Genomic DNA, 18,675 nt, shown 5'->3' on the forward strand with positions numbered 1-18,675 from the left:
TATGTTTTGCCCTCCATCTTGATCGTTGTTGTCGAAGGCATGTGTCGCTGGCCGTCTCGAGCTGATGTGATGTTGGCGGCGAGGTTGTATTCGCACAGAAGTCGAGCATGTGCATTCCGGAAACGCATGTTGTCGTCGGTAAGGCTATTCGCGGTAGATGGGATTTCAACTGTAACACCCGGGCCGCATAGAGTTTGCACCACGCACGGAGATACAACGTCGGATCGCAATGGTGGTAGATCGGGGGCGGTTGTGAGAGTTGAGTGTGACAGGGAGAGGGAGAGACGGGCGGAACGTGCGTCACTGGGACGGGACATCGGCGGCCGATGGGACCCGCGTCCACGGCGAAGGATAAACTAATGTTCCTCAGTGAGTAAGATTACATAAGGTACCTAGGTACGAATTGATAAGATAGCTAGATACTGTGGCTGGACTTGGTGGCTTTCACCATTGTGGCAGAAGCGGGGTTGTGGCTGGACCTCACCTTATCGCGGGGCCGTGTGTGGGGCAACGACGCATGAATGGGAGCATGAAGCATGACGGAGCTCCAAACCCAAGCAACCCAGACAAATAAACAGTCTGTTGCGAGATTGGACGACCTAGGACGTGTTGACCGCGACCACCAAACAAAGCAACAAACAATCACGCGTTTGAGCTATATCGCAGCTATTATCACGCAACTCCTGACCCAGACAGAAGCTTCATTCTCGCATCAGCTTCGCATCAGCGGTCGAATTACAGCAACACCCATCACCAACATCACCAACCTCATCACCTTCAGTCACGATGCCCGACCTCAACTCTGTTCCGGCCTCGCCACATCCTCATAGCGCCTCGCGGCGCTCTTCTTCTCATCAGATGCCGCCTCCTCCACTTCCAGCGCAATCTTCCGACTCCTCGGCCCTCAACATCCTTCCGTCAAACCAGAACACAGTCAACCATCCGCCCTCCAACCCTCCCGTAGGATCTCCACCGATGGCTCCAGCAGTAGCAGCATCGCCGCCAGCCTTCCCTGAGCCCTCTGTCTCCGGCCCAGGCCCCATCCGTCACCCGCGACCCATCACCGCGTCCGATCTTCACATGCAGTTGGAAAAAGAGCAAGAGGCAGTGGTGCGCCAGGCAGACTTACACGCTCCAGGAATACCAAAGGCTAACCACGAGTGATAGGTGAACCGCCTTACACGAGAGCTCCAACTTCTTCGAACAGCGCAGAACGCCTCCGTGGCATCCAACGCCTCTTCGACATCAGCCTCGAACACGACCGAAGCACCCGACACCCATCTCCTCTCCGGCGCCGCTTTCTCCACCCCCGCCGTCCCGTCCAACAGCTCCCGCCGACACCACCGCACCGCGTCCAACGCCAGCACCCGAAGCCAAACCGCCGTAGCGGGCTCAGCCGCCGCATCCACCATGTCCATCCCCATCGCCCGGCCCCCACAACCGGGTCGCCAAGATAGCGTGGCCTCCCGTCACAGCTTATCGTCCTCGCCGGCACCGTCGCAACACTATCTGGACCCGACCAGCACCAGTGGCCTGACATACTTCCAGCAGCAGCGTCTGCCGCAGCAGCATACCGGTAACACCTCGGTCGCCGCCACGCCCGGCGGCAGCGAGGCGCAGCTTTCGCCCGGCCTAATGACCACGACGTCGCGGTACGAGGAGACAGCATTGCACCGACAGGAACTAGAGAAGGCCAAGCAGGAGAACGAGGTGCTGAAGCAGAGGATTCGAGATCTGGAGAAGATGGTCAGGGAGAAGACCGCCGCCGCTGGAAGGGAGCGGAGCGAGAGTACGAGCAGCGCAAACGCTTCAGTTGCGGCTGCGGCGGATGCCACCAGCGTTGGCGTCACTACTGGAGGTGCTGGTATAGCCGGCTCCAACAGACGTCCTGAAGGTGAGAGGGAGCGGTCTTTGACGGCTATGAGCATCGCGAGCAGTGTTGCTGTTGGTGTGCCTGATGAGGAGGTGCAGGTTGGTGAGAGTGCGGCGAGCTCTGGCGTGAAGCCCTGAGAACCGTCGACAGTGGAGGCGGATGTTTCCTTATTCAAGACATTGCTAGCGATGAGATTATTGTGAATGAATCATGGGTCATGACAACACTGAGAAAGGCGTTTGGGAATTGCAGATGAGGGAACTTGCCCTCACAAAGGGGCGAATCCGGCTCACGACTTTTCATAGTAATAGAGACATTGGACCATCACGGATTATGAACTTGCATTATTACAGAAGCATTTTAGTCTGGGCGTGTCAATCTCTTGTTCCTAGTTCGATTGAAATGAGTTTTGGACGGATAGAGTTGAGTTCTAAAATGAAGACGATTTTAACAGGTTGTAAAAGTGATGGCCTAATTCAAGGCATTGGAAATAATTTGAATCTCAAGATATTGCTTTCAAATGCAATGTTTCTTTTTCTTGTACTAAGTATAAGGCGATACCAACATCATCTTGACAGAACCGGAGAGAAATCAATGCAATTTACAGCTACATCAGATTTCTGAAAGCTTCATGTAATTCCAAAGAGCTACACAATCCGCTTTGTCGACTTGCGGTTTCGCAGTACCCATTGCTGAGCCTATTGATCCATTGCTATTGCAAGGCCTTGCTTCAAGAATATGACTTGACCATATATCACATTTACTGGAGAGTTAATTCAAGCTTGGACGATCCACAGATGAAAGGTTCGAGGTCATAATGAGAGCCATCTTGATGATGCCATGTAGTCAAGTTGCTGAGTGGCTCTCACTCCTTCGAGTCCAAACCCTTAGCTTTGAAGACACCTTTTTCAAGGTCATTGGATTGCGATTAATTTTGTTCAAGGTCAATCACTTAGTCGAAGAAAGACTCGGTACCAGCCTACGAGGGGAGTTCTTGACATATTACAAGTGTTCACCACCCATACCGACCAACACACAGCATCATGTTGATGAGGAATTTCTCATTCATTCGTTATCTCAATCTTTGCCTTAAGGGCGGTATCTCGGTATCATTCCAAGACTTCATTTTCCTCCAGTGTGGTGCACTCCCCAGTATTCAGATAGGTCGTAAACCGGAAAAAAGAAAGGCCATCCTCCTCTCCTCCAAGAAACGATCCCCATCTAATTCCAAAGATCACACTGACACTCATTACCAGACCAGAACTCGAGACGAGTAAACTTGCACTTGGGCAAGGTCCCGCGCTTGCAGCAGTGGTTGCAGTCCGCATCCACCAAACAAGTCAAGCCCTTCCAGTTCTCAGTGCAGGGCTTACACTCGCACATACCCTTCTCACCGCACAGCAGGTTCCCCTTGCCAGCACAGTCGAGCGCGCTCGAGTCGCAGTCCCGGCTGCCACTGCACATGAAGGAGCGGCAGCGGCACGTGTCCTTCTCGCAGACCGAGACCTCGTGCTCTGTGCACCCGATCGTGGCGCACTCCTTGTGCGCGGTACACTTGTCGCCCTCAGCGAGACGGCGGGGAGGCTTCTCGGCGGCACAGGCGCAGAAGTTGGCTTCCTTGTCGAGGGGGCCGTCGGGGATGGTGCATGACTTGTAGGGCTTGTCTTCGGAGCAACGGATCGTGGAGCAGTCGTCGTGCGAGGCGCAGCCGACGCCTTCGGATTGGTAGTAGTCGCACTGGCAGCCGCCCGAGAGGCCGACGCCGCCGGTGTCGTCTGAGGTAGGCTTGATGCACTTGCCGCGGCGGTTCTTGGTGCCGTCGCAGGGGAGGCCGTCGCAGTGGGAGTCGACTGTGCAGAAGGCGCCCGGCTTGAGGGCGAGGGCATCGCATAGACAGATGGAGTCTGCTCCGGGGAAGTCAATGAGCGGGCGACAGGCGGAGAAGTGGTTTGCGTCACACTTCAGGTGTTCGCAGTCTGCTGGCGCGGTGCAGGGCTCGAAGAGCTTGGGGCGGTTGACGCAGCGGCAGGTTGGTTTGGGATCCGCGCCCTTAGTGATACAAGCGTATGTCTGGTTACTACCACAGGAGAGGGAAGAGCAGTCCTGGGTCGTGTTGCAGCCGATGATGGAGGTCTGGGAGGGGTCCCAGGCCGAGAGGGTGACGGTGAACAGCGCGGAGGCTGTGGAAGAAGAACCGTTCTTAGTGGCTGTGGGGAATAACCAATCGTTATCACCGGTCCAGGAGGTTCTTGAAGTAGAACCATTGGAAGAGATGCTGCTTGTCGGGGAGTCTGTGGACAACGTGATGAGGTTTGTCGGGGATGTGTAGTTCACAGGCAACGCAGTGTTGGTGTACACCCCAGGCACCGGAGTGGCTGGAGTCTTGGTGTAGCTGAGGCTCTCGGAGAGGACACATCGACAAGCACCATACAAGCAGGCACCGAACCGGGGCTGAGGGCATGCAAGAGAGCCGCACTCGGCGTCGGCGGTACACGCCTGGGTAGGGCGCGGGAGCACGGAGGCGGCCGAGGCGGCAATGGAAGACGCGGAAGCGGCAGCTGACAACGAGTTATGTGCCACCAGACAGGCCTCGACCTCACCACCTTCATCTTCCTGACGACGGTGCTTCGACGGGGGCGGAGGCGGAGGCGGCTTGGTGGATCCGTCTGCGATGATAACCTTGTTGCCAGAACCGCACCACGTCTTCTCAAAGATGACGTGCTTCTCGAACCGAATGCGCAGCTTCCTCTCCGAGTGCTTCGTGCCCTCCTCAACGTGCGAGGGGTGATATTGCCAGTTGACGAGGCCGGCCTCGGGCGGCATGCCGGGGTTGTTTTGCGCCATGTTCGGGCGTGGCGCGTACGTGAAGATCTTGACAAAGTCTCTGTCGTTGATGCCCAGCTTCTGCTTCAAGATGTTTTGAATCTGCTCCACCTGCCAGCTATACGCCGTCCGCATCGCCGAGTCCTGATACTGCAAGGAAGGGCCCCTCATGTCCTTGTGAGCGCGGGTGATGATGCCGGCCCAGAGCCACGTCTTGGTCTTGACGTCAAAGGGCTCGCCCGAGTTCTTTGCCGCGAACTCGACGAAGCCCGGGTTGCGCGTGGGGACCTTGCCGTCCTTGAGCTGCCGGTAGGAGCCGCGATTGTTGCCCCAGGAGAGGAAGTCCACGACGCCTTCTCCAAAGTACTCGATCTGCGATCTTGGGTAGATCCTGGCCCACTCGGTCGTGTCGCCGCTGCCAAACTCCGCACCCAGGCTGAAGGTGGGAATCTCCCATATGTGACTGGTCCAGACGCCGGCCGGGGACGCGACGACCACGACGGTGCAGCCCCAGACGGGTCCGGAGCCACCAAAGCGCGGCCTGTTCGTGTACGTGCCGTCGACCTCTTGGTTGAACCTGACCATGGAGCTCGTGGACCAGATCTCCGGGACGTTGGTGACGCCGCCGTAGCCTGGGCCTTGCTCGTCGACGACGTGGCGCATGCGGGTGTACCACCATCGCTCACCGCCGATGGAGTCCTTGGGCTCGATCATGATCTCTGATTCAAGATCGACCTCCGCCTGAATCGGGCCCTTGGCGGGATCGTTGGAAGGGGGTACTCGGGGCTTGAGGCGCGAGGGACCTTCGAGGGGCGGGGGAGGGAACTTCTTGTAGTCGCACACGCTCAACTTGGGAGAGCCGAGACCGCAGGCGATCATGCGTGGGCAGGTTCCTTCATCTTGTCTGAGCTTGAGCTTCTTTGTTGGAGGGCGAAGGGTACCAGTGTCGGACGGGCGGGGAGTATCTTCGTCGTCGGAAGGGGGAGGAGAATTGTTAGCAGAAGGACGAGTCGTATCCTGGTTCGGATCGCGAGGGGGACTCGGTCTGAGATCGAACCGGACGGGGGCCTCCGGCTGCGTGACAAGTCCGTCTCCGCACCAGGCATCTCGGTGGATGATACTCTTCTCGAAGCGGACCACGAGCTCCTTCTTGCCACTGGGGCCCTTGGGCGTGTACTGCCAGCTGAAGAGGCCGTCCCAGGGGTTCGAGGCGCGGCGGTCGGCAGGGGGTGTGGCGCGGCCCAAATCGTACTGGAAGTCCTTGTCGAGCACTTCTTTGGGTTCGTACCCGTAAATGGTGATGTACTTCTTGTCAATCTTGCACTTCTCGGTGAGAATCGACATGATCATGGAGTTTTGGTGAGCGTAGTACATCTTGCCCGTCGTCTCGATGGGAACGAACATGATTGTGCGGAAGAATTGGTAGTTATCGCCGTAGAGGGGACCGCCGGGGAGGTTCATCGGGCACAGCGCGGGATATTCCTTTTGCTTGGGCGTGTCGAGCGAGCCATACTGAAGGAAGCGGTTGACGTTCTGCTCAAAGTAGTAGGGCTCTCGGTAGCCCTTCTCGACCTTGAAGTACTTCTCTTCATCAGGCGGGATGTTGAAGTTGGGAATCTCCCACAGGTGGTTGGCGTAGACGCCCTCGGGGGAAAAGGAGGCGATGATGGTACAGCCCCAGACGGGACCGGCGCCGCCGCCGTGGGGGGTGGGACCGAAAGCTTCCCAGGAGGCCGAGGAGTCGTGTCCCGTCTTGCTTCCCATGGCCAGACCGGGACCGTAGTACTTTGCGACGCGGCGCATCTTCTCCCACCACTCGTACTCGCCTTCGTGCCATTCTTCAGGTTCGGAAATGGTCTCGGTGAGAATGTCCTCGTCCCACCAGCCTTGTCGAGCTTCTAGCTTGTTGTTGTCATCCTGGCATGAGAGACACTTTCCGGCCATGCAGCCGGCGGTGGGCTTGGGCTTCTTGGTCGTGTAAGTGGTTGTGGTGGTGGTTTCGATGCTGGTACAGAGCTGCGTGGTTCGGCAGGTGGCTGTCGCGCAGCTGGTGGTGAAGCTGCTCGTTCCCTGGCTTCGAATTTGCGAGACGACACATGGTTGAGTACAGTGAGGAGCGATGGTGTATGTCTGGGTGCAGGATGAGGTTGAAGTGGACGTGGATGTCTCCTTCTCGGACTGGGAGGGTTCGGGTTCATCAGGCTCCGTCTTGCCCGCTGGTTTATTGGTGCCGAAGCCAATATCCATGCCATGGCCAAGGATGTTGCGTGCTTTGTCGATGATGTCGAGGCCGAGGTCGATTCTGAAGTCGAAGAGGGATTTCTCGTCGTCATCATCGCTTGTGTGTCCGCGGCCGTCGTCATCGCTGCCATGGCCATCGTCGCCTCCATGATCATCGTCTCCTCCATGATCGTCGTCATCTCCGCCGTGGTCATCATCTCCTCCATCATCATCGTCGTCGCCGCCATGGTCGTCATCTCCGCCATCATCATCGTCTCCTCCGTGGTCGTCGTCGTCGCCATCATCGTCATCATCATCCCCGCCATGATCATCACCGTCATCACCACCGTGGTCGCCGTCATCATCGTCATCTCCGCCGCCGCCTCCTCCATGCCCAGGATCGCCAGGTATAGCAACTCCCTTCGTAGAGGTGTGTCCAGGAAGTGTAACTCCATTAACCGACGACGGGGGCTTCTCAGGCTTCTCAGGCCAGGGATAGCCGAGGGGGTTGGCCGAGGGGGCAGGCAGGCAGATCTCATCAGGGACAAGGCAATCCGGGTTGCAAAGATCAAGCGAGATGCATCGCCAGGCGGGGAAACTGGTCGTGGTGACATCGCCGTTGATGGTAGTCCGGGTTGGGACGTCGATGGACAGCCAGGTGACACTGGTGGTCTTCAAGCTTCCATCTGTCTTCTTTCCGGCCAGAGGCTCGACGGTGATGGTGCCGAAAGGCGGGACAAGGGCAGGATTGGAAGTTTCTGTGGGCTGGGAACTTGTTGATGCAGCGGAAGCCTTGCTCGACGTCTTCTCTGATCCGGTTGTAGGCACGGATGAGTTTGTCTGGGATGGAAGAGTGCTCGATGCAATGGGCGAGGCAGAGGGAGCAGTCGTGCTAACTAGGGCAGGAGTTGTGGTTTCCGAATCGATCATTGAGGATGGAGAGACTGAAGGCTTGGGCTGAACAGACGACCTTGAGACACCCAAGGAGATTGAACTGTTGGCAGATTGGAATTCACCAGAGTTCAGAGTCGACATGGTAGATCTCGAAGGGGCTGAGGTATTGGAAGAGAGGTGGCCGACAGATCTGAGGGTCGTCATGGTGGAGTTGATCCAGATGGGAATGCTCCTTGTTCTGGTTGTTGATAGCAGAGAGCTCGTGGTTGAGTTCTTCCAGATAACAGTCTGAGATGTGAAGGTTCCACCAATACCGCTACCTGGTCCAGTCCAAAAGATGCCAGACGCCGTAGTAGTATGCTGGACACTTGTCACATTGTGACTAGGGAACAAGTGAGTCCAAGACGACGAGACAATGCCGGTGCCATCGATTGAAGTCGTAAAGTTTCGGACGGACGAGGCCATGCTGTTGAAGAAGCTGCTGAGAGCAGAAGAATTGGACAGCGTAGCAGAAGGAGCGGTGACAATCGGGCCTTCAGAAGTCGTGGAATCGTAGAGAGTGTAGACCTCAGTGTACGTGGTAGGGACCCAGGTGGTCTTTCCACAGGCACAAGGGCAGACAGAGGAAGATCCATTGTTGAACTTGAGGGCGGCGGTGCCGGGCGTCAAGTTCTCACAGGCACACTCGAGAGCGGTAGTGACGGTCGGGACGGATTCTGCAAAATATTATCAGCTCATTGTCAATCGCCACGAGGACATTGCAAGAAGATAAAAAGAAATAACGGGATCATTGATGATTATACTTACGGGCGAGAGTAGGGGCGAGCAACGGGAACAGCAGCAGAGCCCAAAGGACTCCGGGAGCCCAATGGAGCCGGGCGGCGGCCATCCTCACTGTAGACGACGTTAGATAAATATCAAACAGTTGTCGAGCTCAACGAAGACTTACTGGCAGTGGGATTGAAGGCAAATGACTGAATGCCAGAGGACGGGAGTGAGGTTTGGGGGATTTCGTAGATCGCAAGTGTTTGGCAAGTCGCGATGGGTTGAGTTGGTAATGAGCGGAAGAGGGGTGAGGAAGGTGATGGAATGAGAATAGAAGAAAGAAACAAATTGGATTTCCTCCAGCTTGATTGTTGTGCGAGAAATATTCGAGGCCTCGGCTAAGACGAATACAAAGGATGAGGTGGATGAATATACCATAGACCCGTTCTTCATTCAAGGAAGGAGCTTAAGCGACACAGTGAATTTGGACATGATAATTCACCTTTCGTTCACCACCTTCATCCATATCGGGTAACTAGAGAAGATTACCATTACCGGAAGGTGAGACTCAGCAAGGATCAATGTTTCTGAGTTTATATCAGTGTCCTTCAAGTTGTATCACACATAGAGAAGGTTTACATATCTCTGGCAGGTGGTTCAGAGCTTGCAACATCACTTTCAGCCTTTTGATTCTCCTACTTTCTTGCCTGACTGCCCTAGAAGAGACATGACGTGGCATGATATGATGACGATAAGAATATGCCATAGAAGGTAATTCAATAGGAGTACATGCCATGAAATCTTTGTGGTATTGAGCTTCTGCGCATTCTATTTGGCCCCTCAGTTGAGCTACCAGATAATACTTATCACCACTTGCGAGTGTAGCAAATAGAAGAAGACTATTCGGCATAGGCTAAGATAAGGTATGTTAATGCTACCATTCATGTGTCTCATTGCCTTGATTTAAGAACCCTACACCGAAAGATTCACTTGAATTCCTTTGGTCGGAATCGCTATCACTGTTGGACAAGTCTTTGTCAAGCCGCTTTGTATTACCCAGCTCCATTGCTCTTGCCCTCTGGAAATGGACACCTCATAATAATTTCCAACTCAACAGAAAATGCACATGATAATTTCAGAGATTGTATTCCCTGGAGATGCCAACAATCTCTTCAGAAATACTACTATGAAAACCTCGCAACTACATCAACGGAAAACGGTCTCTACCAACTCAAATTCTGCTCTTATCCCTGGTATCCTTGACAACATCAAACCCGGTCCACCCATCCAACTTCTCCCGAATCTCTTTGGCATACTGCGGAATGCCACCCGCAAAGTTGACCTGTTCAAACGCCTTACCCGGCATCGACCCACCCATATACGTCGACCGTGTCGTCGGGAACAAGCTCGCGTCGCTCAACTCATTGATCCGCTGCTTCCACGCCTTGGTCGCGTCCGCGGTCGGGTTGACGTACTTGATGCCCTCCCGCTCAATCTTGCGGATGCAGTCGGCGATCCAGCGGCCCTGGACCTCGACCGTCGAGGGCCCGTTGCTCAGCAGCGTGGGACCGTGGGGGCCGTACATGTGGAACATGTTGGGGTAACCGCTGACGGTGGTGCCGAGGTAGGTGTTTGCCGCGGCTTTCCATTCGTCTTGGAGGTACGTGTTGTTTATGCTCTTTAGGCCCATGTTTGTCATGCCTCCGGTGGTGATATCCTAAGAAATTCTGTGTTAGCTTTTTGACGAGGTCTGCAACGTTACGCATGCAGGGCGAGGACATGGTACTGATGTCCTTCTCCTTGTGCTTTGTCGCGTTCGACAACACTGGTACCAAATTCCATCCCCTTGCCTGTGCATATAAAGAGAAAAAGACTTACAAAACCAGTGGCAATGGCAACCACATCAAAGTCGTACGTCGTCCCATCCTTCAACCTGATACCCGTCTCCGTGAAGCTGTCAATCTCGTTCTTGCCAATGTCGACAACGTCCACATTGGCCTTGTTGAACTGCTCATAGTAGTTCTGCTCCAAGCAAGGCCTCTTGACGCCAAAGAAATGCGGCATCTTGTCCACCTTTGGCGCCAAAATATCCCTCTTCCTCGCATCCCCAATCCGCGTCCGCACGTTCCTCGCCCAAAAGTCGTACGCCTCCTTGTTTGCATCCGCATCAAACAACATATCCTTGTAATTCCCCAACCAGAACCGGAACCCGCCGTGCTCCCACAGCTGCCGATAAAACGCCTCCCGCTCCTCAGGCGAGTCGTCAAAGGTGTTGCGCTCCACCATGCCGTAGAAGAAGCCACCGAAGCACTTCTCGCGCAGCTGGTAGAGGCGCGGGTACCACTCCTTGCCGATGTTCTGCTCCTGCGCCGTGAGGTTGCGTTTGCCCATCGGCACCGCCAGGTTCGGCGTGCGCTGGAAGACCTTGAGCTCGCCGCTCTCGCCGACGGCTTTGCCCCATTCCTGGCAGATTTGGACGCCCGAGGCGCCGGTGCCGATGACGGCGCAGCGCTTGCCGCGGACGGGTACGTCTTCTTCGGGCCAGAAGGAGGAGTGGTGGACTACGCCCTTGAACTTTTCGACGCCGGGCCAGTTGGGAATGTAGCGTTTTGAGGCCTAGAGTTTTGATGGTGAGTTCATGGCCGACGTGAGGAGTGAGAAGGGGGTTTGACTTACGAAACCGGCTGCGACGACAAAGTACTTGCTCTTTGCCAGGCGGCCGTCGGCAGTCTTTACGTGCCATTTGCCTTCGTCTGGTTGGAATTGGGCGCCGGTGACGACGGTATCGAATGAGCAGTCTTTGGAGAGATCCAAGACCTGCGTGACTTATATCTTAGCTTTTGTTCAGGTGTATCCCTTGGAATTATCTTGTGTGGACTGACCTTGTCAACGTGATCAAAGTACTGACGAAGCTCCTGGTAATTGGGGTAATTGGTTGACCACGTCCAGTCCTTGAACACCTCGGGCCACGAGAACTCATACTCTGGGACCTCTGAGTCGACTCGGGCACCGGGGTAGCGGTTCCAACGCCAGGTTCCTCCGAACGAGGTTCCGGCTTCGTAGATGACTGCCCGTAGGCCCATCTCCCGGAGAGTCTTCAGCATAAAGACTCCGCCTTTGATAATCATGTTAGTCTTTGAGGGTGATCACTAGGTAAGATTTGCGGTTTGATCACTCACCAAATCCACCGCCTACGATGAGAACATCTACATCGAGGTTATCGGCGTAGGGCCCGTCTGTCTGACGACGCTTGGCATAGTCCCTCAGATCGGTCGCAAATTTCTTTTGCTGGGTAGCTGTAATCGTAGCCATGTCTGGAATTTGCAATATCAAATTCTCAGAAGTAAATGTCAAACGAGGATAATAATGATATGAAGGGTGTTGAAGCACGATGAACACTGCTCTTTCGTCCAATTTATTCAATTTGCACACAGAGTCGAGGGAGTTCAATGCTTCTTATAGCCTCGTGTGACGACATACTGAAGTCTACCTTATCCAGTTCGTTTCGCATGAGACGTGTTGCTTTACGTGACATCAGACGACTACAACGGGTATCCCTAGAGCATCCCCAGAGCACTCCCATGGGGACACTGTACTCCAACATCATGTACGGATACCTTGGAAGAGGCAACCGCAGTTACATTCTCCGCACCAACGTCTGCCCGCATTCGTGGCATTGCACCGATATCCCCATCAGAGATACTGCTATCGTCCGTGGAGGGGCCGCAGACGCCGAGGCCCTCAGAGCAACGTTGGACGCATAAGGCCGCAGCAGATAGATGCTCTCTATCCTGCATCACCCGGCGAGGTTGTACTCACCTCAGACATGCAGCAAAACACGTCGAAGTCCGCATATCATTTCCCCTCAAACACTCAAACACCAGCCTCGTCGTCGCGTCTGCGCATCCCCGCATCACACCGAAGGGAGGAGAAGACTTCGAAAGGAGGAGCCGCTGCGGATCCGCCCTGCAGGCAAGGCGATGAGCGGATACTGGATGGAGGAGGATTCAGACAAGACGGGATGTCACAGTGAAATGCGGAGAGCCGCTGCGGCCGTGGAGCGGATCCGCAACTGCCGTGACACTACTGTTCTCACAACCGCTTTGCGGGGAAGGCCGAACTCTCAGATTCGCATCGTGGGGAGGGAGGGATGGTCCATGTCTTGAGCCGAGTCAAACTTGGAGAAGTTGATCTGCCCCCAAGTCCGGAACAGGTGCCGTTCAAAGTGTGTGCTGGTGGTGGTGGTGGTGGTGGTGGTGGTGGTGGTGGGCCGAGGTTGGACGCGGTTCGAATGACTAAAGTACTAAGGTTTGCATCTATTTCGTCAACTTGCGTGCGTTGCGTTCTTGTTTGGGCCTGCAGCTGAGACGATGGGTCCCCGTATTTAATGCTACCGCACCGACATGACTGCTTTGGAAAAGGATAGGCACAGATTGCCAAGACGAAGCTCGGCCGAATTGATCATCTCTGTGATCTTCTTGTGTGTCTGCTGTGAAATCTGAACTCACTCACTCACCCCTCCTTCCTCACATGAGCCGTTCATCTCATTTATCTTCACACGCCATCTCACTCACACCATAGCAAACTTACATACTCTCACACTCAAAAATGCCTCTCTCATCACAAGCAGTCAACGAAATCAAAGGCATCGTAGACAATGCCGTCACAACCTCCCCCACCGGCATCCCCGGAACAACCGTAGTGGTCATCGACCGCACCGGCACCGAACAATTCGCCCATGCCGCTGGCACCCGGGGCGTCGACTCTTCGGAGCCCATGACCCTGGACAGCGTGTACTGGATCGCCTCGTGCACGAAAATGGTGGTCGGCATCGCGTGCATGCAGCTCGTCGAGAAGGGCCAGCTGAGCCTCGACGACGCGGACCACCTGGAGAAGCTCTGCCCGGAGCTGGCCGATATCAAGGTCCTGACGCCCGAGGGCAAGCTCGTTGACAAGAAGCGCGGCATCACGCTCCGCATGCTGCTGACGCACACGGCTGGGTTCGGGTATACTTTCTTCAGCGAGCGGCTGCGCGATTGGAGTCTGCCAGCGGGGATTGATGAGTTCTCGGGAAGTGTGAGGGATATGGTGCAGCCTTTGTTGTTCCAGCCGGGTGAAGGCTGGGAGTATGGCGTAAGTGAAGTAACAATTGTTGAGACGATGGCCTCTAATTCGGAATTGTAGGTCGGCATTGACTGGGCTGGCATCGCCCTGGAGCGGGCCACGAACATGAGTCTGAATGACTACATCCAGGCCAACATCTGCCAGCCTTTGGGCCTCAAGAACGTCAACATGATCCCGACGCCCTCGATGAAGGCGCAGTTGGCGTACATGCACTACAAGCGGCCCGACGGCAAGTTGGTCCACAGAGACCACCCTCTCCATCGCCCGTTGATCGTGCAGTCAGAGGAGGAGATCCGCGCCTGCTTCAACAGCGGCGGCGCCGGCATTTTCGCAAAGCCTCAAGAATACACCCGTACGTGCTACGCCTCTTGTCGGAACCATGCCAAACTATCAGAGGACTAATTGAATGATTCTCTACAGGCATCCTGGCAGTCTTCCTCAACGACGGGACCTGTCCCATCACAAAAGCCCAAATCCTGAAAAAGGAGACGGTAGACGAAATGTTCTCTAACCAAATCTCAAAGTTCCCAGACTTTGCCCGACAGGGCGTCCAGGCTGCGAAACCGGAGCTGACCAACGGGATCCCGGAGCTCTACCCGATCCCGGGCAACCCGCCGCAGAGCTGGGGCCTAACGTTTATGATCACGGGCGGGCCGACGGGGCGCTCGAGCGGGACGGCGTGGTGGGCTGGGCTGCCGAACCTGTTCTGGTGGTGCGACCGGGAGAACGGGGTGGCCGGGATCGTGTGCTCGCAGATTCTGCCGTTTGGCGACGCTTCGGTCATGGGGCTCTGGGCGCAGGTTGAGGCTGCTGTGTATAAGGGGCTGAGTGCGTGATGTCTATGATGATGAACGATTCTCAGAATCTCAGTCTAAACACTGTGTTTCCGCGGGTTCGCGTCGTCTTCCTACTGATGAGGCTTGTTTCTCGTCGGAATTTTCGGAAACAGATTTCCATGTATGGATGATTTCCTATTGGCCCCCTTTCATCAGAATGAAGCTAGTAATATGTGAGAAGGTCTTGAACCAATTCCATTGCCAGAGACTCAGTGCATGAGGGATGTCCAGCTCGCCATTGGCTTACCCAGGTGCCTAGGTAGGATGCAACTGCAAGACGACCTCAAAGTGGGCTGATTTTCCCATAAGGAACGTCCTGACGGTTGAAGAATGCAGCCAACAACATGGTAAGCTTCAAGAACGTCTAACCAAACCGTTGGATCCCTTGAACCTGTGCCTCGTAAGGTTCACCGAAAGCAATGGAATCCGGGGTTGACAGCTCTCGCTTCCGGAGGATGGGGAAGCCCCCTCCCTTTCTTTTCCCCGGATCCCATCCCAACCCTGGTTCCCCCAGACCAGCCAACACCGGACTTGGCAACCGGCACACACCAGAGACGGAATCTCCTCGCAGAAGAAGAAGAGGATCTGCGGGGGGAAACATGAACCAACTGGCAAACTCACCGTATGCACCCCGCTTTCTTTTCCCTTGCTGACGCAGGCAACGCTAGAGTCTAAGAAAAGGTGAGAGAAGGGGAAAAAACGCGGGGTTTTGGCGACAGGGACCTCCCCGTGACGACGTCGTTTCGGATGGCCGGGGGATTTGACTGGTCACGAGTTTTGGAACTAGCGGGGATTTTTCTTTGTTGGGGCCTTGAGGGGGGCAAAAAGAAACTGGAGACAGCTGGAGGACCACACCCACCCCTTCTTTTTCAGCTTCGATTGTCTCGAATCTCCGCCTCACAACCTGGCTCAACCTCCACATTGAAATCTCATCTCACCTCGCCTTGACACATACCCACCGAGCCGTGTGAGAAGCATCACGATAACCGACGATACGCGAATGCGATGAGGCGGCAGAATAGCAGCTGCGACCAATGTCGCAAGGGCAAGAGGGCCTGCGACGCGGGCGCCCTCAAGGATATCCAGCTGTGTCTGGATGCAGACCTTCAATGGGAGGTTGGTAGGTAGCACAGAGTGAATTGAGCAATGAGACAACGAAAACACTCTCTCTTCAACCCCGGGACTAATTTCTTGATGAACAGACTGGCAGAGCATGAACGGGCCGTGCTCAAACTGTTCAAAGACGCGCAAGTCGTGCACATTCAACTGGGCCCGGTCACAGCAGGCCCAGCTCCGGGTCCGAAGGCAGTCCGCCGAGAAGACCGCTGCTGCTGCCGCTGCCGGCTCCGCCTCCGCTTCCGCCGCGCCGAGTCGGAAGAGGGTCAAGTCAACTCACTGCAAGAAGGTCAACAACGACAGCAGCAACAGCAACAAAGCCTCTGTATCGCCAGCATCCCAAGGTCCATCAGGTCTGAGTGAGGCCCAACTCGCCGAGCTTCAGTCGCTCATCCCGGATCATGTCGCATCATTCACCCACGAGACGCCAAGCTCACATGCCTTTGGCGGAGCAGCAGCAGCAGCAGTAGCAAACGACTTTGGATTTCCCCAAAACCTATTCACGCTATCCCCCGCCGACGAGCCCCTCACCTTCGACCCATCCGCCGACGACGCCGCCTCGCTCCTCTTCCCGGGCCCCTCATCCCTCTCAGCGCCCAGCTGTCTCTCAGATGAGTTGCCAGGCTTCGACGACGCCGATCTCGTCTCCATGCATGGCGCCTCGACCATCAGCCTCAGCCCGGACTCGACTTGTTCGCCCATGGGCATCGACCCGAATGCCCGCAAGAGGGCGTGGCAGCAGGCGCACGCCATGAACTATGCGCCACCTGGTGGTGCTGGGATCTCAGAGTACTCGGCCACGCAGGCGATGATTGCGCGGACGAATCAGACGCTCATGACGGATAACCTTATGAAGCTGTACCACGACGTCATGGAGGGCGCGCTCTCGTGCTGGCTGGTGGAGCAGAACTGTCCCTACATCCTAACCCCCACACAGCTGGAGCGCTCGAGTCTCGGCGACGCGCGAGGTCACGACCCGACGCAGATTCATCTCAATCTGCCCAACAGGATTTACCGCCGCGTCTTCAAGCTCGATAAATCCCTCGCCTCGCTGGGTCTGAAGCCGCTCAGCGTATCCGAAGACCGAAAGGCCACGAGAGCGCTACATCTCGCCATCATGGCATTCACGGCGCAGTGGGCACAGGGAAGTCAACGGAGTCAAGCGCGGTACCAGAAGCCAAACGGCTTCGGGGACTCGTCCGTGCCGGGGACCGAACAGGAATTCGACACGGCGCTGCAGATATCATTTTGGAACCAGGCGCAGCGGTGTCTGGACGACTGCGCGGGCGTGGACTCGTTCAAGGTGGCCATGGCGGAGCTCCTTTTTGGCCTCACGCAGAAGAACCAAGAGAGCGCGGAGGGGATCGGGTGGGAGTTTAGCGAAGGGATGGTTGGTCAGAGTCAGCTGGGGTACGATTACACCAACGGAGACGGGAACGACTGGGAGACGCCGGGGACAAAGGAAAAGGTGCAGACGGCGCTGGACGAGGAAGGGTACTCGCTCTACGTCGAGCGCGGCGCCCGGCGCCTGCACGTTCTCAAGCGCAGGTCTGAAAACTTTGAGAGGAGGAAGAAAGTAAAAGCACGCGGGGCCGCCAACGCGAGGACCGAATCAGGATGGGCTGTCGGCGGCGGAGAAGATGCTCACGGCGAAGAAAAAGCGACGATGAAGATGCTCTTCTGGCTCGCCATCATGTTCGACACCCTATCCTCCGCCATCTCCGACAGACCGCCCGTCGTCTCAGACGAAGACAGCCGCGAGACAGCAACAGCAAAGAAGCAAGACTCACCGCCCTGCAAAGACGAAGACGACGACACCATCCCGGTAGCGATCCCATCCCCAGAAAGCTGGAACGACCAATTCATCATCAAACGCAACCAGAAACTCGCCCCTCTCCGCTGGCCCTGTCCAACGAATATCTTCGAGCGCGAACTCCGCGACGCAGCCCCCGTCAAAGTCCTCCTCTTCCGCAAAATCACACGCATCCAAGCCCTCTCCTCCCGCGGCTCCGCGTCCCCAAAGTCCATCGAGGACGCAATCCAAGACGGGCTGGCGGTGTACCGCCACTGGAACATGATGTACGGCCCCCTGTTCCGGGATTGCATCGAGCACCACGACGCGATCCCCTCCAAGATCCAGAGCTGGTACATTTGTCTGCTGGGCCACTGGCTTCTCGCGGCAATGATGATGGCGGATTGCATCGCGCTCGTGGACGAGCAGGGCCTGGGCAGCGCGACAAGGGCCGCGGAGAGGGTGGCGAGCGGGTTGGTCGGGGATTTGAGGAGGGCGAGCGTGCGGGAGGTGTCGGATCTCGCGAGGGCGGCTACGCCGCAGCATGACGTGGGCGGGTTGGGTGTGTTGTTGGATTTTCATCCGGCTGTGAAGGAGGGGGCTTTGCTTACGGAGCCGTGGACTATGGTGCTGATTCGGTCGTTTGCGATGGCGGGGACGTTGTTGCTTGAGGAGGCGGGCGGTGTTGGTGGGTTAGGTGTTGGGGATGAGGTTGTGGCGGAGGCGTTGGATCGGTGTGAGGATTGTGTCAAGGCGTTGTGGTATTTGGGGCGTAAGTCGACTTTGTCGAGGCAGGTTGCTGGGATTCTGGGCGGTGGGTTGCTTGCGGAGCGGGCGAAGGGGTTGAGTGTTGAGAGCATGGTTGGGAGTCAGGATTCTTGGAATGTTTTTGGGCCTGTTGAGATTCTGTGATTTGGGAGGCCTTGGGGCATCTACGGACGAGCCTTTGGTTACGCAAAAGGTGAATGAAAAGGGGAGATAGAGTGTATTTATGTCAAGTTGTGCCAACAACTCAACAGTTAATGACGAAGCAACTGGAATACGATGTCACGATTATGGGCCATATTCCGTTCATGGAGCACACAGCTGTCCCCCCCGTTAATGATGCATGAACCTGATGACTGCCACTCCAACAGTTACCTGATATGATTGATGCCATGACAGAAACGAAGAGGTCATGAATGCCAGGCTCGAGATCCCTCATCAGCCTTACCAGGGAGATAAACTCCGAT

General features: G+C 55.9%; 6 protein-coding genes across 6 annotated transcripts; 4 read left to right on the forward strand and 2 right to left on the reverse strand.

Annotated features, from left to right (window-relative positions):
• Positions 1–786: 786 nt before the first annotated feature.
• CTAM01_09456 (uncharacterized protein) lies at positions 787–2,010 on the forward strand (the record flags this gene model as incomplete). The annotated part of the gene is made up of 2 exons (XM_060525475.1): positions 787–1,110; positions 1,168–2,010. The coding sequence occupies 2 exons, from the start codon at positions 787–789 to the stop codon at positions 2,008–2,010; spliced, it is 1,167 nt and encodes a 388-aa protein (XP_060379931.1).
• Positions 2,011–3,094: 1,084 nt separating this feature from the next.
• On the reverse strand, positions 3,095–8,699 carry CTAM01_09457 (uncharacterized protein; the record flags this gene model as incomplete). The annotated part of the gene is made up of 2 exons (XM_060525476.1): positions 3,095–8,526; positions 8,618–8,699. The coding sequence occupies 2 exons, from the start codon at positions 8,697–8,699 to the stop codon at positions 3,095–3,097; spliced, it is 5,514 nt and encodes a 1,837-aa protein (XP_060379932.1).
• A 1,107-nt stretch (positions 8,700–9,806) lies between these two features.
• CTAM01_09458 (HK97 family phage prohead protease) lies at positions 9,807–11,887 on the reverse strand (the record flags this gene model as incomplete). Its single annotated transcript, XM_060525477.1, has 5 exons — positions 9,807–10,292; positions 10,454–11,191; positions 11,252–11,392; positions 11,458–11,690; positions 11,755–11,887. The coding sequence occupies 5 exons, from the start codon at positions 11,885–11,887 to the stop codon at positions 9,807–9,809; spliced, it is 1,731 nt and encodes a 576-aa protein (XP_060379933.1).
• Positions 11,888–12,156: 269 nt separating this feature from the next.
• Positions 12,157–12,741, forward strand: CTAM01_09459 (uncharacterized protein; the record flags this gene model as incomplete). Its single annotated transcript, XM_060525478.1, has 2 exons — positions 12,157–12,326; positions 12,408–12,741. 2 exons carry the CDS (start codon positions 12,157–12,159, stop codon positions 12,739–12,741), a joined length of 504 nt encoding a protein of 167 aa, XP_060379934.1.
• A 442-nt stretch (positions 12,742–13,183) lies between these two features.
• Positions 13,184–14,535, forward strand: CTAM01_09460 (beta-lactamase; the record flags this gene model as incomplete). The annotated part of the gene is made up of 3 exons (XM_060525479.1): positions 13,184–13,708; positions 13,760–14,051; positions 14,120–14,535. The coding sequence occupies 3 exons, from the start codon at positions 13,184–13,186 to the stop codon at positions 14,533–14,535; spliced, it is 1,233 nt and encodes a 410-aa protein (XP_060379935.1).
• A 1,005-nt stretch (positions 14,536–15,540) lies between these two features.
• On the forward strand, positions 15,541–18,355 carry CTAM01_09461 (C6 zinc finger domain-containing protein; the record flags this gene model as incomplete). Its single annotated transcript, XM_060525480.1, has 2 exons — positions 15,541–15,655; positions 15,738–18,355. The coding sequence occupies 2 exons, from the start codon at positions 15,541–15,543 to the stop codon at positions 18,353–18,355; spliced, it is 2,733 nt and encodes a 910-aa protein (XP_060379936.1).
• Between the last annotated feature and the right edge of the window lie 320 nt (positions 18,356–18,675).

The sequence above is a fragment of the Colletotrichum tamarilloi genome (genome assembly GCF_030869305.1).
Source record: "Colletotrichum tamarilloi strain Tom-12 chromosome Unknown Scaffold_37.1, whole genome shotgun sequence".
NCBI classification, from domain to species: domain Eukaryota; kingdom Fungi; phylum Ascomycota; class Sordariomycetes; order Glomerellales; family Glomerellaceae; genus Colletotrichum; species Colletotrichum tamarilloi.